We start from the raw sequence: 14909 nt of genomic DNA on the forward strand, positions 1-14909 counted from the left end.
TGTGCTTCTAATTCGTAAAGATCGATGGTACATCTCTGCACAGTTGGAAATCACTTACTGCTACGGAAAAAAAATTTCTCGCGATCTGTAGGCTGAAATTCCCTGCACAAATTTCCCATTTTGTCTTAGATCATGATGTTTTTAGTCATCGCCCAGTACAAATTTGATCCCTGCTCATTCGATTTGGTTATACAAAAGTAGAAGTGCTGGTTCTCGGGGGCGATAGGCCGTATGTTTCTTTTGCTTGAGAGATGACATAATGTTAAAACATCCATAGCATAAAGAAAAAAAAATCGGCTATTTATTACACCTGCCGAGAGAGAAGCGAGGGGGTAGTGATGGCAATGAACTGATGGCAACGCGCAATTTTTTATATTGACTGTTCCTTGAGCAATTCTTATTTGTAAATTGACTCAGCTTGGGAGTTCTGTGGAATCATAATTTATTACATTTTTTAATTTGCATTTGTTCAACGTACGATTATTAGGGCCAGGCTATTACAGCGGCAATAGGTAGGTAATTTTCAATGACACCAATTCTTTTAATTTATTAAAAAAAAAAGCAATCATGCAATCAATTTATCAGGCATGCAGACCTGCATACAATACCCAATGCTTCCGAGGCAATTAATTGATGTGATGACAGAATTTATTTTTATTGTTTCTATTTTTATTATTATTATTATTATTATTATTATTATTATTATTATTATTATTATTATTATTAATGTGACTTGTACGAAAATATATCAAATTATTATCGTAAAGTAAAACAATTGATATCTCCGCTGTAATTATTCAGTTTTTTACATAGTTATTTGAGATATTCAGAATAATTCTACGCGCGTTTTACGGCAAAAATAGTTTGCTGACTCGCCGATGGGAGCAGCACTTTTGGAAAACTGGTTCCGCGGGAGAAGGGGTTGAAAACGAATAGAACTAACATCACCAAAAACTGTACAAGCGGTGGAAATTGTTGGCAAAACAATTATTGTTTTAGAATGAATAATTGTTGGGAAAACAACTAATGTTTTAGAATCAATTTCTGGCATGTTTGTAGAAACAATAATCCTGATAACAAGGGCAGATCCTACCGTAATCACCCGTAGGATAAAAAATGGAAGCAGCTCATATACCAAGAAATTCGTATCGCCTCTTACGAATGCGTCTCACTGAAAAATACAACGGCAATCGCAACGGATTTCTTACAGATCTACGCTCAGCTAACGGTAAATAAAAGCATACAGTATTTCAGCGCAATTTCAAGATGGGATTCTCTTATTTCGCACTCTTTTCCCGCTCAAACAGCAGGTGTTGAAGTAAAAACTGAATAATACCTGGAAATCAAGTTACTAAACAGAAACAGAAATAAATTATAGATTCATCATTAATTATAATAATCTAGTAGATGAATAGCCACAGGGTGCTGAGAAAAACGCGTCAGGCGTTGTTGCGAATAAATGGATTGATGCGTCATGGTGATCTGTATACGAGGATAGTACAGTTTTCTTTTTCCTCCAAAAGTTTTATTCGGAAATACCAGCGACTAATCGAGCGATGCGATGCGTTTAACTACGGAAAAAACAAAGAAGAGGAAGAATTACCGGCAACGGCTGACGTAGGAAGATTGGTTTTTATCTTGTACAAACGCAAAAGACGAAACCCACGTTCATTTCAATTCCCACTGCAGGAAAGTCAAAAGTGCATATGGGTAATTCCTGTAAAATAGATAAAATGCGAGCATTCTATTCTTCATTGAACGTATATTTATTGCAGTACGTTAATTGTTTTTAATCTGAAATTTATGTATGCATTTCATGAATACATAATTTCAGACTCGGGAATATAGCAGCAGATGGACTTGTAAGTGAAAAGAAATCTTGAAAGAGATTGATCGAGTCAAGTTTCTTCAGTTTGCCTCATAATTTACACTTTATGAACCAACTATAATATGAGAAACAACTTTTGCCGGAAGCATTTCTCCGCATCTTCATAAAAGGCTGCATTGAACGGCATTATAACAGCAAATAATATGTAAATTGCTGCAGAGGTGTGATACGGTGTTATATTTTATGCACACATGGCTACATATAAGTTACATGTACTATACTGTAGTTCATTCAATACTGGCATACACGTGGTACAAAAAGGATTTATAATAATATTTATGAGTGTTTGTAAAACTCTTACAGAGAAAAACCTTGCAAACGTTAGTTGTATATCTCGTGAGACGAGGCTTTCTCCCTCTCCTTCGATGTTGAGTTCCTCTAAAGTTCGTTCTTCTCCGATTCTCATTTATACAGTTAAGGATTAGCGCTCTCAAAGGAAACAGGCACTTTGACTGCTCCCGCGCGTACCTCAACAGTTATCATTTTCTGATATACTTTTAATAATCTCACAATCAGGTCAACCGGGTATGATCTCGTGAATTTTTTCAAGTGGAAATTAGATTCTGTCATACCGGAAGAATCAGTGTTCCAAGTGTTTTCAAGGAGATCCAATACTTCCAAATTTTCTGCAGATTTAATTCAACTGTAATCAAGGCAACGAAATCATACCGGATACCATATATATCCAAAAAATATACCAGCATACAAGGTAAGTCTATAAAATTTTTTTTTCAACCTTGTAATATTTTGGTTATTGAAATCCGATAAATTTCAAAAATTTGCATGGTCTACTGTCAAACGTGATTCCCGTTGCCCAATGAATGTTTTCATCAGTCACGCTGATCATGAGACGCCTACCATTTATGCAATTTTAAATATAACGATGTGTCGATGGATACGTTATCGAATGATGTTACTGTATACAAAATAAGACACGCATATATCATCGAACTTGTTAAAGTTGATTAAAAATTTTTTTGTTGACCTTATAAGGCGATCGTTGAGCGCGAGTCTTCGAAAACAAAAACCACGATCACTCGGTTGTATATTCCTAAAGTTGTAATGTGCATAATAATTGTACAATTTTAAGTTTAGAGCATAAGGTATAATATAATGCAATACGCTCTACATCGCTAAAATTATACAGCGGGCGGTGTTATTAAGACAAAGAAATTTGAATCTTGGTTCTGCTGCGCATTCGAGTTTTAATTAAGCTGAGATAATTAACTACAATTATAAATATGTGGCGAGCGGTCTTTGTTTCGGAATATGATATTAAGAACAAAGCTGCGATATAATGTATCCGTTTCTTCTCTAAATCGCCAGGACCTCGCCAATTTTTATAGCAAAAACCGTACTTGTACAAATCCTGAAATTACTGATCAAATGTTGAAGAAAAAAAAAAACTTCAATGCCAATTCACTCATCTATACGATCACTCTCTCTTTATTCTTATTTTTCTATTCGTACAAGTGTATTGCAATAAAATAAAAAATTGCGATGGAAAGTCTCGCCGGATGATAATGTGCATACATAAAAAAAATCACCAGTGCCAGTGGTACGTAATAAGTGCATTACAGATTTAAGAGCAACACTCTGTAATTGCTTCACGGGCACGCGATGTACATACATACAATTTTTGTTTTATACTTGGGCTACGCGAAGTTGTAGTTGTAATCGTTGTCACATTCACCTCCGAAAGTGGGTATACGTTATATACTGTGATTGCGGGAATAATGTATATCTATGTATATAAAGCATAAGGCAAAAGGTATAAGGATATACCTCGCGTAGCGCTCGGAGCTAGAGAGCGTGCCCAACGGCCACCTTTCAAGTTTCCGAGACGGCGATGCCCTCGAACTCCCGATGAAACCGGCTTGGCTGGCTAGCTGTAGCCCATAGCCCGATGTATAAAGCAAAAGTACCGCAGGCTGCGGGTGTACACACCGACTCAACTCCAACCCGACTTTACGGCTACAAACCATGCCCAACTTACAACCCGTTCGCGAATTGCTGCACATACGACGAAGAAACGCGCGTCGTGTCGTTTCACACATTATTATTGCCCATTAGCGCTAAAATTCATGGCCGCACTTTTTTTTTTTTTTTTTTTTAATTTTAATTGATGCGGATAGCTGCGAGGATGACCTTATTTCCTTTTTTTACCTTTTTTTCTGATACTTTTTATTTTTCTTTTTGGTCATTTCTTATCGTCGCGCAATGCTGCGGCACACTGTATCCGGAGACACGTCTGCACCCTGTAAAAACTTGATCGGTTTAGATGTAAATCGCTAATTAATTTCTACCGTAGGTATATAGGTATTCATGTACAATTTGTAGATTTATTCTCTGGTTGAATACGTTTGAATATACATTAATAATATTCATGTATATTTACCTCGCATACGATATCAACTACGGGTCAACTCCCACGTGAGAATGATCGTTACGCAAGTTGCGTTTCGCGTTGGCTCGCACTTTTAATATTAAAGTATAAAAATGAAAACGGATTTTATTATATCCCTCTGTACTCGCATCGTAACTTCTAAATTAGGTCGTATATACATATATCATGCGGGTTAGAATTATTTGCTAGTTAATTTTTATCTTCCTTTTTTCTCGTCAAAATCTTATTTTTGGTGGCTGGGTTATAAAATTACAAAGTGTGAAAAGGTGTAAGATGATCGTAGAGATACAACCAAATTTCCATAATAATTTCTCAACGAAAGTATAGATAGATATATTTATAATAAGCATGGTTTCGATTTTCACGCGATTAAATTTCCCCGCGTTGGTTAGTTGATATGCGCGCCGCGGTACGCTGGGTGAAATTTAAAGGAGACTTGAACGCGTGGAAAGCGATGAAGAGTTCGAATCCAATTGCTATAGATCGTTTACATAAATAGAATAATTTCTTTATTCTCTTCAACGAATCACGGCTGTATTATTCATGATATCACTGCGGATGATTTGGCCGTGAGATTGGAATATTAATTGTCAAATATCGGAAATAATTGGATCTTAAATCGTGCGACATCGAAAGTGAGTCACGGTCGTCGGGTGCAGAAGAATTCGAAACTCGGATCTTGCGTCGAATTGAGTCACCCTTGTGCAAATGTCCCGACTCATCGGGTATACGTGATATTTCTTTTATATTAAAATATTACCAAACTCAATGTAATTGACGCAAATTCCTATCTAAAATGATGGGGATTTTACTTGTTCGATATATAGGTATACAGATGACGAAGAAAACCTGCGGTAGTATATTATCAGTTCGCGTCATTATTTATAAACCAGTTACAATTACCACATAATTAATTATAAATCGTTGACTCACAATATCATAACGTGTTTTGTGCGAATCTCCCTACGATGACGATGATAGTTATAATACATTCGGAATCGCGGTGGAATAAATTATGGATATTTGTTTCCCATCCGTATCCGGCAATTAAAGCGATATCTGAGGTTTATTTAAATTAGAAAAGCCAGAACTGGACGAACTCGGTTGAGAAAAACTTTGCAATTGGAAGGGGGAAAAACAGTCACAGATCAATGACGCGAAGACCGTTATGTTTGATTAAAGTATATCCCCCACGCTAAAATAAAAAGAGGAAAAAATGAAATAAAAATGTGGAAAGGAAAAACAAGGCCGGGATGATGCGGATCCGTTAGTCAGCCGTTCAGCTTCGCTGCGCCAAAACGAAATAAGATGATGACGATGATTGTGATCGTTATGTACTTCCCGAATTAATCGAGCTACCGAGCGATTTGAAAAAAATTGCAAACGATGGGTGTTGTATTTTTAATATCCAAAATTACCTGAATTCCCACGCTAATCATGTGTGTATATGTATATTTTTTTGTCTCGAAGACATTCAACTCGGTGTCAATAATCTTTGAAGAGGCTGTTTCTATTGCACTCGATGACAAAAAAAAAACCGATAATATGTATAGAAAAGGTGCGATGGTCTAAAAATTGGATAGTCATATCTCCGCTTGAGGCAAATAGTAGAAAGAAGTATCTGTTTTACTGTTATTGTGTGAGAAGATCTTTTCAACTCTCCCAAGTTTCATCTACTGCGTGGGTGATCTTGTATTTTTATAAATTTCCCCATTGGCGTACGCAAAACTGATGGCAGTTTGCCGCGTAGCGTGTAAATATAGAAATTAAAAAGGAATTTCGTATTCCAGAGAGCGTCTAGCTCTCTCACAGATGATCCAAAAATCATATCGTACATGTATTTCAAAATAGCCTGCACGTATCAAGTATTTTTTTTCATTTCGTGATTTTTTTTCTCTTCTCCAATCCCCCAGATGATCTTTCAATGAATAAAACCTATACACATGTAGAATCCATAGCCTGCTGCACCCCGATATTGTAGCTTGCAAGCCGATGCGGGCTCAATAATCCGTATGTGGTGCCATGCAAATCGAATTTGCGGAGGTGACTCGACCTTGAGTCAGCCAACGTATACATACATACGTAATGCACCAACACATTTTCATCTCATAGTTGCCTCTTTTTCTCAACTCCTTCGTATATCTCGCAATATTTTCACACACGCAAATGCACACGTATGTTATACATACTTGTATAACGATCGTATACTAAACGCCATATGCCTAGCGCCTACTTGTCTGCGCCTACTCAAGTTTTCACATACGTACACTTATAATTGATGCATATAAACACTCGTGAATGTATTTGTACAAATTACGGGTCAATATACATCCTGTGTGTAGCTATAAGTATACAAAGTGTTACCCAGGTTTCTATCTTCTTTTTTTTCTTTTCTATGATTTTATCTAATTTTTTTTTTCCGAATGTACTACCGCTCAATTAGTCACAATTATAATTAAGCCACATGCCATGATGTTCAAAAAAAAACATTACAGGTATGATGTTCGATCTTCAATTCCCATATTATATCAATTCCTAAGCTTGAGGTGTTAAACTTGTACAGCAGAGATAATTGCACAACGCGTTATACATATACCTTTACCTTGATTTAACCCGAATAAATTGAAAGTGATTATAATAATCAGAATCTATAAACATTCGTGCAGGTTAGCTATACATCATACCGCTGCAGGATCTATAAATAGTGAATGTATGCCGATGATGCGAGTCCCAGTTAATTCTTTTTATTCTCATGGTACCTATATGAGCGTAGTTACCTACGTCTACAATCTACGCCCACTAAGGTTACATGTACATATGTCTACAACAATCGGATCTAACGTTATGATAATAATAATGATGATGATAATAATTAATAATTTATTGTTTGCAGGAAATGAGGTGAGGGTCGCGATATCTGGTGCTGATGTTAAAACTAAGACTGTTATCGAATGTAGAATAATGGTTTGGCGATAAAAGGAAATACGCCCACCGTTTAGCCGATTTTGAAGAATTATTGAAAATCAAATAGAAGTTATGGAGCTGGTTTTATCACCCGGAAGACTAGGAGGCGGAGATAAGAACGGATCTCCTTTTCATAATGAGGAAGTACGGGAGTGGTCGCACGTCGATCGTCTAACTGGGATGCTGGAGCATGCTAGAATTGAGACGGGTCGGTGGCAAACGCGGCATCTAGGGTCAGCCCAGGCCTATGGAAAGGTATATAATTGACTAACAACAATGATAAAGATAATAATAAATGTGGAGATGAAAATAAAATAATCGTGGAACGTTGTGAAACTTTCTAATTTTCTATGTTATGCCGCAGGTTATAGATTCACGGGAGCGCAACTCGGCCGATGGAAATGTGGTGCAGAAAGCAAGACGACAAGTCGAAGTTTTCCAAAGTCAAGGAATCGGAGGAAGATCCGTTCAAGTCGTTAGAGCTTCTCAATGGTCTTCTTCTAGAATTACAGGCTCGAATTCTACCAGCCCCGTTTCCGTATCGACGGTAAGTTATCTATCCTATGTAACGCATGACAAGTTCTTATGTGCGTATAATTTTAAAAAGGAATAAGAAAATTATGATCGGAGATACGAGGATTAATTATTTATTTTCCAGAACGAGACCCAGTTCAGAAACGGAAATACTGATGATTTGGTGCTACAAGCTTCGGGGAAATCGGTTTCCGGGAGACCGATGCAAATACAAAATAGCGGAGGCGACGAGAGTCTAGCGAAGTTGTCTCAAGTCTCGCGATTATGTCGTCAGATCAATGCTGAGGCAATCAATAAACGAGCGAATATTCATTCGGCTGCTACAAGCAACAAACCGCAAATGATTCACGCGTCTCCCTTACTCAACAGCAGATTCAAGAGGCTCGATATTAGCAATGAGAACGTTAAACAAACTTCGGGATTTCTCCAGAACACAAATTCAACCTTCAAAACTACTTCGAACGAGGATCTCACGAATTCCATCGACAATATCAAAACCCATACTAAATTCAGCAGGGACTGCAAAGCCAGACGATCTCTTCAGATTCAAAAATCTATAGACAGTTCTTCAGCTCCGGAGAAATCGACGGAAAAACAAGAGATTATCCCCTTGGGGTTTGGAAGGATTGAAAATAGCAGCGTCTCCAATGGAGATTTGGGATTTGGAGAGTCAAGAAGCCCGAGAACTAATTCTACGTCTAGTTCTGATTCGGATCAGGAAACATGTGTGGTAAAAAATGAAAGAAAGGCGATGAAGTCCTACGTTCTTGGGATGAGTGATACGGATAACGATTTAATTACGTCGTCCAACTTGGCAGTTTCGGAGGATAAATTTCCGACAGAACAGTCCGCAGATTTGGAGAACGGCGTGGGAATATCGAAGTCAGAATATTTAAGACCCACCGCAATTTTATTGAAGCCAAAAACTATCCAGCCAGTGCCCACGGTGATAGGAAAACCCAATAAAACGGTCGTTCACCTGAATAATAAACTTACTATCGAGAAAAAGACGGATCAGTTGCTGTCTAATTCACTAGAAAAGAGTTTAGTAACGGGAAATTTGATTCGTCCGATTGCAGGTATGCAATCAAGAGTGCAATCTCTAGCGGATAGATTTTCGAACCGTAACAACAACTTTATCTCCAACGCAAATGAGTCCATGCAAATGGACGCTCAGAGTTCTTTTTTAATCGGTAGAAAACAGTCGTTCGATTCCGCCAGTAGAATAGAAAGTCTGATAAGTCGATCAACGGCGATGATCGAAGGGCCGTCGAATACGGCCGATGAAACTGAACCAGTTCTGCAGGTGCAACAAACTCGAGATAAAAAATTACTTTCAGACGATCAAAGCAGCTCGGTAGTAAGACCTGTGAAAAAAGTTGGCTTTTCTAAAACCGAAGTTCATTTTGCGGCCGAATCCGGTAAGGTGAATATCGTGGAAACCGATTGCAAACCACCTCCATCGAACAGGTTCAGAAGACGGAGGCGTAACAGCCTCGTCGCGACGAACGGAACGATGCCGATTAACAAGAATTTACCGCTAATTCATTTCGGGGACACTTCGTACGAGAAATATATATTTGGTCAAGGAAATAACGGCGGGTCTATAAAGTCGGATTTTATCCCGAAGGATAATAAACTACCCGGAGAGGTTGAAGAACCGGATTTGTCCGCGCATTTCCAAATTGCAGAAATAAAAAACGATAATGATCAGAAATTGGTGGCTCCTGCGGAAGATATTATAAAAGGAGGATGGGGAGCCAGGATTAAAACTATTCTACAGTCCGATCCAGAATTATCTATTGACGATAACGGTCTTGGATTAAATACGGCTGATAAAAAGTATGACGCTCTTGACGAGACGATCGTTGACCATTCTTTCAAAGGACATACGACAACGGTCAATCTTGGTGCTAACTCGATCTCCAAGCAGCTGCAGAAGCATAGAAATGGAGGTAAAGATCATGACTTTGATATTATAACGCATGATCATTTTTTGAATTATAATTATAAAGACTTGTCTTCAAAAAATCACGAAAAAGAAAAATATTCTTTCGGTTTTTCGAATCTAATTTCTTGCATGACGTAACTGTACGAGTAAAATTTTTATTGTCTCAATTAGTTATGTGTAGTCAAGAATTTGAAAAGTAGAGGATAATATTATTCATTAACATCTGTAAAATGGTGAATCTCCGTCTTGAAACGCTGTATTGTCTATCTCGTTGATCCGCTTGCTGTCTCCATTAATCCGTCTTACTACTATACCCATAAATCTGTTAAGTAATTAAATAATTCGTTTAACATTATACATAAAAATAATAAATACATATTTCGTCGTAAAAAATTATGTTATGTAATGATGTACAAAGAAATTAGCTTTTATCTACTCAAACTTTTATAACGAGGCAAACAATTTTAAAAGTATTACGAAGCTCTGCGACCAGCATAATTCTATTAATAATAAATATATCTATGATAAATAATAATATTATTAACTATAACGTAATTAATGAATCCACTACAATGCTTTCATGCCAGAAGCAATAATTCATTAATTCATAAAATTTCATATTCTGCTCACAAGTTACATTTTTTATTATCTAAAATTTAATGTCGAAACTTTTACAGCTGCGACTTATCCATTATTTTCTCTAATCCCTCTTGCGTATTCGTATCTATTTTTACTCTCTCAGTAGACAATATTTGGCCAAAAAAAGTAATGATGAATCTTTGAATATTGGGTAATACGGTATGCACGTGTATCAGTAAAGATAAGACTGTGTAGTTAATTGTTACTCTGTGACTGTATAACGAAATACTATCTAAGTAGTTGATTTCTCTTTTGATTATCTTCTTTTCCTGTAATACGTAATAATTATTGAATCGATTATTAATGTATACGTATATTTGAAGTAAAATGTATCAATCTGTAAATCGGCATGCGTGCGATATTGATGATTAGGAGAATCTGTCATTAATTGATATATCAAAAATATTATGATCATAGTGTAAAACGTAAATTTCCAGGCAAATGCAATACTATAAGCACTGGAATTCAACTACAGTTCAGTACTAAAATTGAAAAGTTGCGGCCAATAATTACGTCAAACAATATAGTAACAATTGCCGCGGCAAAGAAAAGCCTGACAAAGATAATACCGGTGGAAAAGACTAATACTCCTTCACCCAGCATCGTCTCCAAGATACCTCGACCGTTAATTCAAGCTCAACAATCGGTCCTCAAATCCGCACACTTAGTCATGAACCTAAATAGAATTAACAATTTCAAAACTTTTGTTGCAAACAGTTCGGAAAATGAGTCATCTTCTACTAACTCTGATAATAATTCCTCAAATTTCAAAAATCAATTATCCTCCTTCCACAACAATTGCACGGAAATGGTTACGTGCCATAGACACTCTCATCGGGTAGACGTCGCGAATAATAATCATGAAAGAAACACACCAACGATAACTGTGAATAGCAATAATAAAATCAATTATCCAACCCGCTTTATACCCCTTCGAATAAAACATTTCAACGAACGAGAAACAACGCCACGTGAAATAGAAAAGAAAGTAGATGAGGTCGTGTGCAATGAAGACACCAGGGAAAATCAACAACTTCAATACAGTTCCGGAAGTGAACAAGCCGATGAAGAAGTTCGATCCTACATGCTTGGAACGAAAACCGATCGCAAGGAAATTATGCAGACTCAAAAATTTGCTAACTCCGTTACCATGGAAGAAAAATGGAGCGTTCAGAATTCAGAAGAGCACTTCGGTGCTCGTCGTACGATCAGAGAAACGAGGATCAGTAATGATGATTGCATAGGTAGAGTAGTAGACTATGGCAAATGTGTCGAGACAGCATGGATCGGGATATGGATAGGATCATTATTCGATAATCAATTATGTTTTATGATATTTAACACCGATTTATCATTCCTCTCATCTCATTGCCAACATGGTCCACATGCGCCGTCCATGCTGGCCTCTGTAAAATAAAAATCGCTGTACATACATTGCATTGTCATACACTTTCATTTAATTAATCTAACAGCAACGCGTTTCTCAATCTTTTTTTTGTTAATTTTATTTATTTATTATATCAATGTGCTAAAACGCTCAATTATTCTATGTTTATCTGTTCAGAATTTCTTGTATCTAATCCTTCAAATAATAGCGGATTGACAGTTTAGTTTGTCTTGTTTCAAAGGTTTGAGTTTGGTGATATTAGAATCTTAGGATACTTATTGGAGATAATCATCCACGTATTACTGTACTTACAATTCATATTTCCAGATAAACCTGTAGACCAAAATCACATCATCGGGTTATCGATCGATGACAACGACGATGACGAATTGGACATTGTTAATTCTGGTCTCCCTGCTGTGGAAGAAATGTGTTTTGAACCGAATAAAACGGTTGAAAAAAGTCTCGTCACAGATAAATTAGTGGCAAATGAAAGTAATATTGTGACAACTGACAATGAAAACAACAAGGTATTGTTGAATATCGTTAAAACCCATGAGCCTATCATCGCAAGAGTTGAAGACAGACTCCGTTCGCCCGAAGTTGGAAGAAAGTTATTTGCCATCAAAAAATTGAGGTCCCACAATTCGATGCAGCAACCAGAGAGAAACGAGAAGGCTCGTAGAGAAATAACAGCACATCAAACCAGCGTGAACAAGTCATATTTAATGAGCTCAACTAAAACTAGGATAAAACCCAAAGCCAAAGATCACTGTGATGACAAAAATACGAAAGAAGTCACCAATGGTTCTAACGATGATTCGAAAACGACTGATCCAACATACGTGAACATATTTGAAAATGAAAAGCAAAATGTTCCGATTTATGAAAACTACAACGTTGAACGTAAAAAAAACCTGATGGATGATAAATATCTGAAAACCAATAATCATAACGGTGATATCAAAGTTTCCGCAGAATTTAAAACTCTTACAGATGCAACGATTCAAACATCTAATAGTCATTATGATACGGAAACAACATTATCAAACACAGATTGTGAGGGGAAAAATTTGAAACAATATTCAAATACGTCAAGAAGTTCAGACATTGCACAGCTCACTACTATTACGGAAAATAATTCAATAAAACGAACTAATATTGATGGCCAAAAAATAAAACTCAGCAAAACTAGGAGCAAAAAGATACCAAGACCACCATCATCTACGTCTAGCATTGAGAGTATCCATCGGAGTTCCGGTTATGAAACTGCGAAAGAAAGCCAAGCTAGATCTTTGCACAACAGATCTACACGGTCGAGCAGATTGCATAGAGTGTGCAATAATCGCGAGACGTCGGGAAACGAGAGCAGCGAGAGGTACTCGTCTGCAAACGAAAAGAAGAAAAATTCGAGCGAACAAATTACGAATACGAGAACATCCCGTTCAAATCATTCAGCTGATTCGTCAACGGCGACAAGAAATTTGAACGGTAGTACAAGGTAAGAAGACATAAAAGCGACTTTGAAGGGTATTTGACTTTAATATTTGAATTTTAATCTTCGTCTTGTGTTTTTAGATCAAAAAAGCCAATCGAAATAGTATATCAGACGGCGGTATATAACATGAAAAATGAGAAGCTTTCCAAATCAAGGTCTAAAGAATCAAAAACTCCTCGATACATAAATGATCTCATCTGTGGAAGTAAGCCTGCGAAACGTTCTACCGATGTAAGACACGTCAAAGGTGAACATCGTTTGCAGATTTGATACAGTTTAAAAGTGATTGTGTAATCTCCAAATAATAATCTATTTTTTGATGTAGGACCTGCACCATCTCAGCAGCGTGGCAACCACAAGAGCGCATCTCCTACTCACAGGTCGGTTTATGTAATCTGCAGCAATAGAATATCGAAAAAAAAAAAATTGAGACCGCCAAAGTTTGGAAGAAAAAATTCAGTCCGTAATTTATTTGATCTCGTTTGTTTCAGACATTGGAAGTGAAGCAAGAAACGGATACACAAGCACAGATTTATAAAAGTTCCTTCCGTCTTTGGACACTTCATAGCTAGTATTAGCAATTAATTCAGCAACTTGTTGCAATGATATTATTTTTAGAACTAATTTAAATCGAAACACTTGCAGCCTACCGTAAGCAAATAATAGTTCCTTAAAAACAAATAAGCTATAGCTAATGTCTCGATTCTCGAGAAGCTTTATATCAATAAACGGACATGCATTCTTGTAATTGATAAACCATCGATATTTCTTCTGATCACCATTCCTGATGTCCATCAGTCTTACGTTGATTAATTTCTATTCAGTTTGCTGCACATTTGTTCTGGTGTCATGACGAAGTAAAACTTGATAAAAGAACACAAAAACGTGGGTATGAACGCCCGGTAACGTTGATTATGAACCGTTTCGCGGCTAATTGTGAACTAGCAACAACCTCACTGGCCTACATCTAGATAATATTTTCATTTTTGTTAGAGCTATGATCAGAAATCAAATGATCAAAACTGAAAGACAGAGCAATAACTCAATTATGTCGGCGAGTAGATTCTTTTAGCTTGCGGTTCGGATTTTTTAGCTTTGAATGCATAAGAATAGCCTATGAATTTCATTAAACTCTATTGGAGAAGGAAGTTGATTTTGAGCCCGAATTTAAGAGAAAATCTAAAGCTGCAGACTTTACACGATGCTGTTAGGTATATTGAGCTAAGAATGAATCCCATCGTGATATCTTGATTTTTTAATCGGGAAAGCGTGAGCCAAGTGTCAAGTTCTTTATGATCATTAACGTCCGACTCGTCTGTTACAGAAGGAGAATTTGCAGCCTTGAAACAACTCTGCCCTGCATTTGAAACACAAGACTCCCTGGTGCATCTTGCATGACTTCATTATAATTGAAAACCGAATAAGAAAACGTACATTGTATATTATAAAGTCATAGATTATTTAGTTTCTAAAATGAATTTGATAAAAATTTAAGTGATAACTTCTGTCAATTTCATTGTAACACATTTATTGTAAAGATATATTTCTCGTATGAATAAATTCATAATACATGAAATAAAGTGTCAATGATTATTTTACATTGTTGAATCAACACTAGATGCACCCCTCCTTGCATGCAAG

General features: G+C 36.7%; 1 protein-coding gene across 2 annotated transcripts; it reads left to right on the top strand.

Annotated features, from left to right (window-relative positions):
- The first annotated feature begins 6 nt into the window (after positions 1 to 6).
- Positions 7 to 14024, top strand: LOC105687726 (serine-rich adhesin for platelets-like). 2 transcript variants are annotated; one of them, XM_048651774.1, is made up of 9 exons: positions 7 to 2597; positions 7189 to 7514; positions 7624 to 7806; positions 7918 to 9748; positions 10821 to 11627; positions 12098 to 13271; positions 13349 to 13515; positions 13594 to 13648; positions 13760 to 14024. In XM_048651774.1, exons 2-9 carry the CDS (start codon positions 7332 to 7334, stop codon positions 13770 to 13772), a joined length of 4413 nt encoding a protein of 1470 aa, XP_048507731.1. In that variant the 5' UTR covers positions 7 to 2597; positions 7189 to 7331; the 3' UTR covers positions 13773 to 14024. The 2 variants fall into 2 exon arrangements, with proteins under 2 accessions (XP_048507731.1, XP_012259001.2); XM_012403578.4 differs by lacking the exon at positions 10821 to 11627 and having other exon boundaries at positions 2239 to 2597.
- Positions 14025 to 14909: the final 885 nt, after the last annotated feature.

This window comes from Athalia rosae, chromosome 3 (assembly GCF_917208135.1).
Source record: "Athalia rosae chromosome 3, iyAthRosa1.1, whole genome shotgun sequence".
Taxonomy (NCBI): Eukaryota; Metazoa; Arthropoda; class Insecta; order Hymenoptera; family Athaliidae; genus Athalia; species Athalia rosae.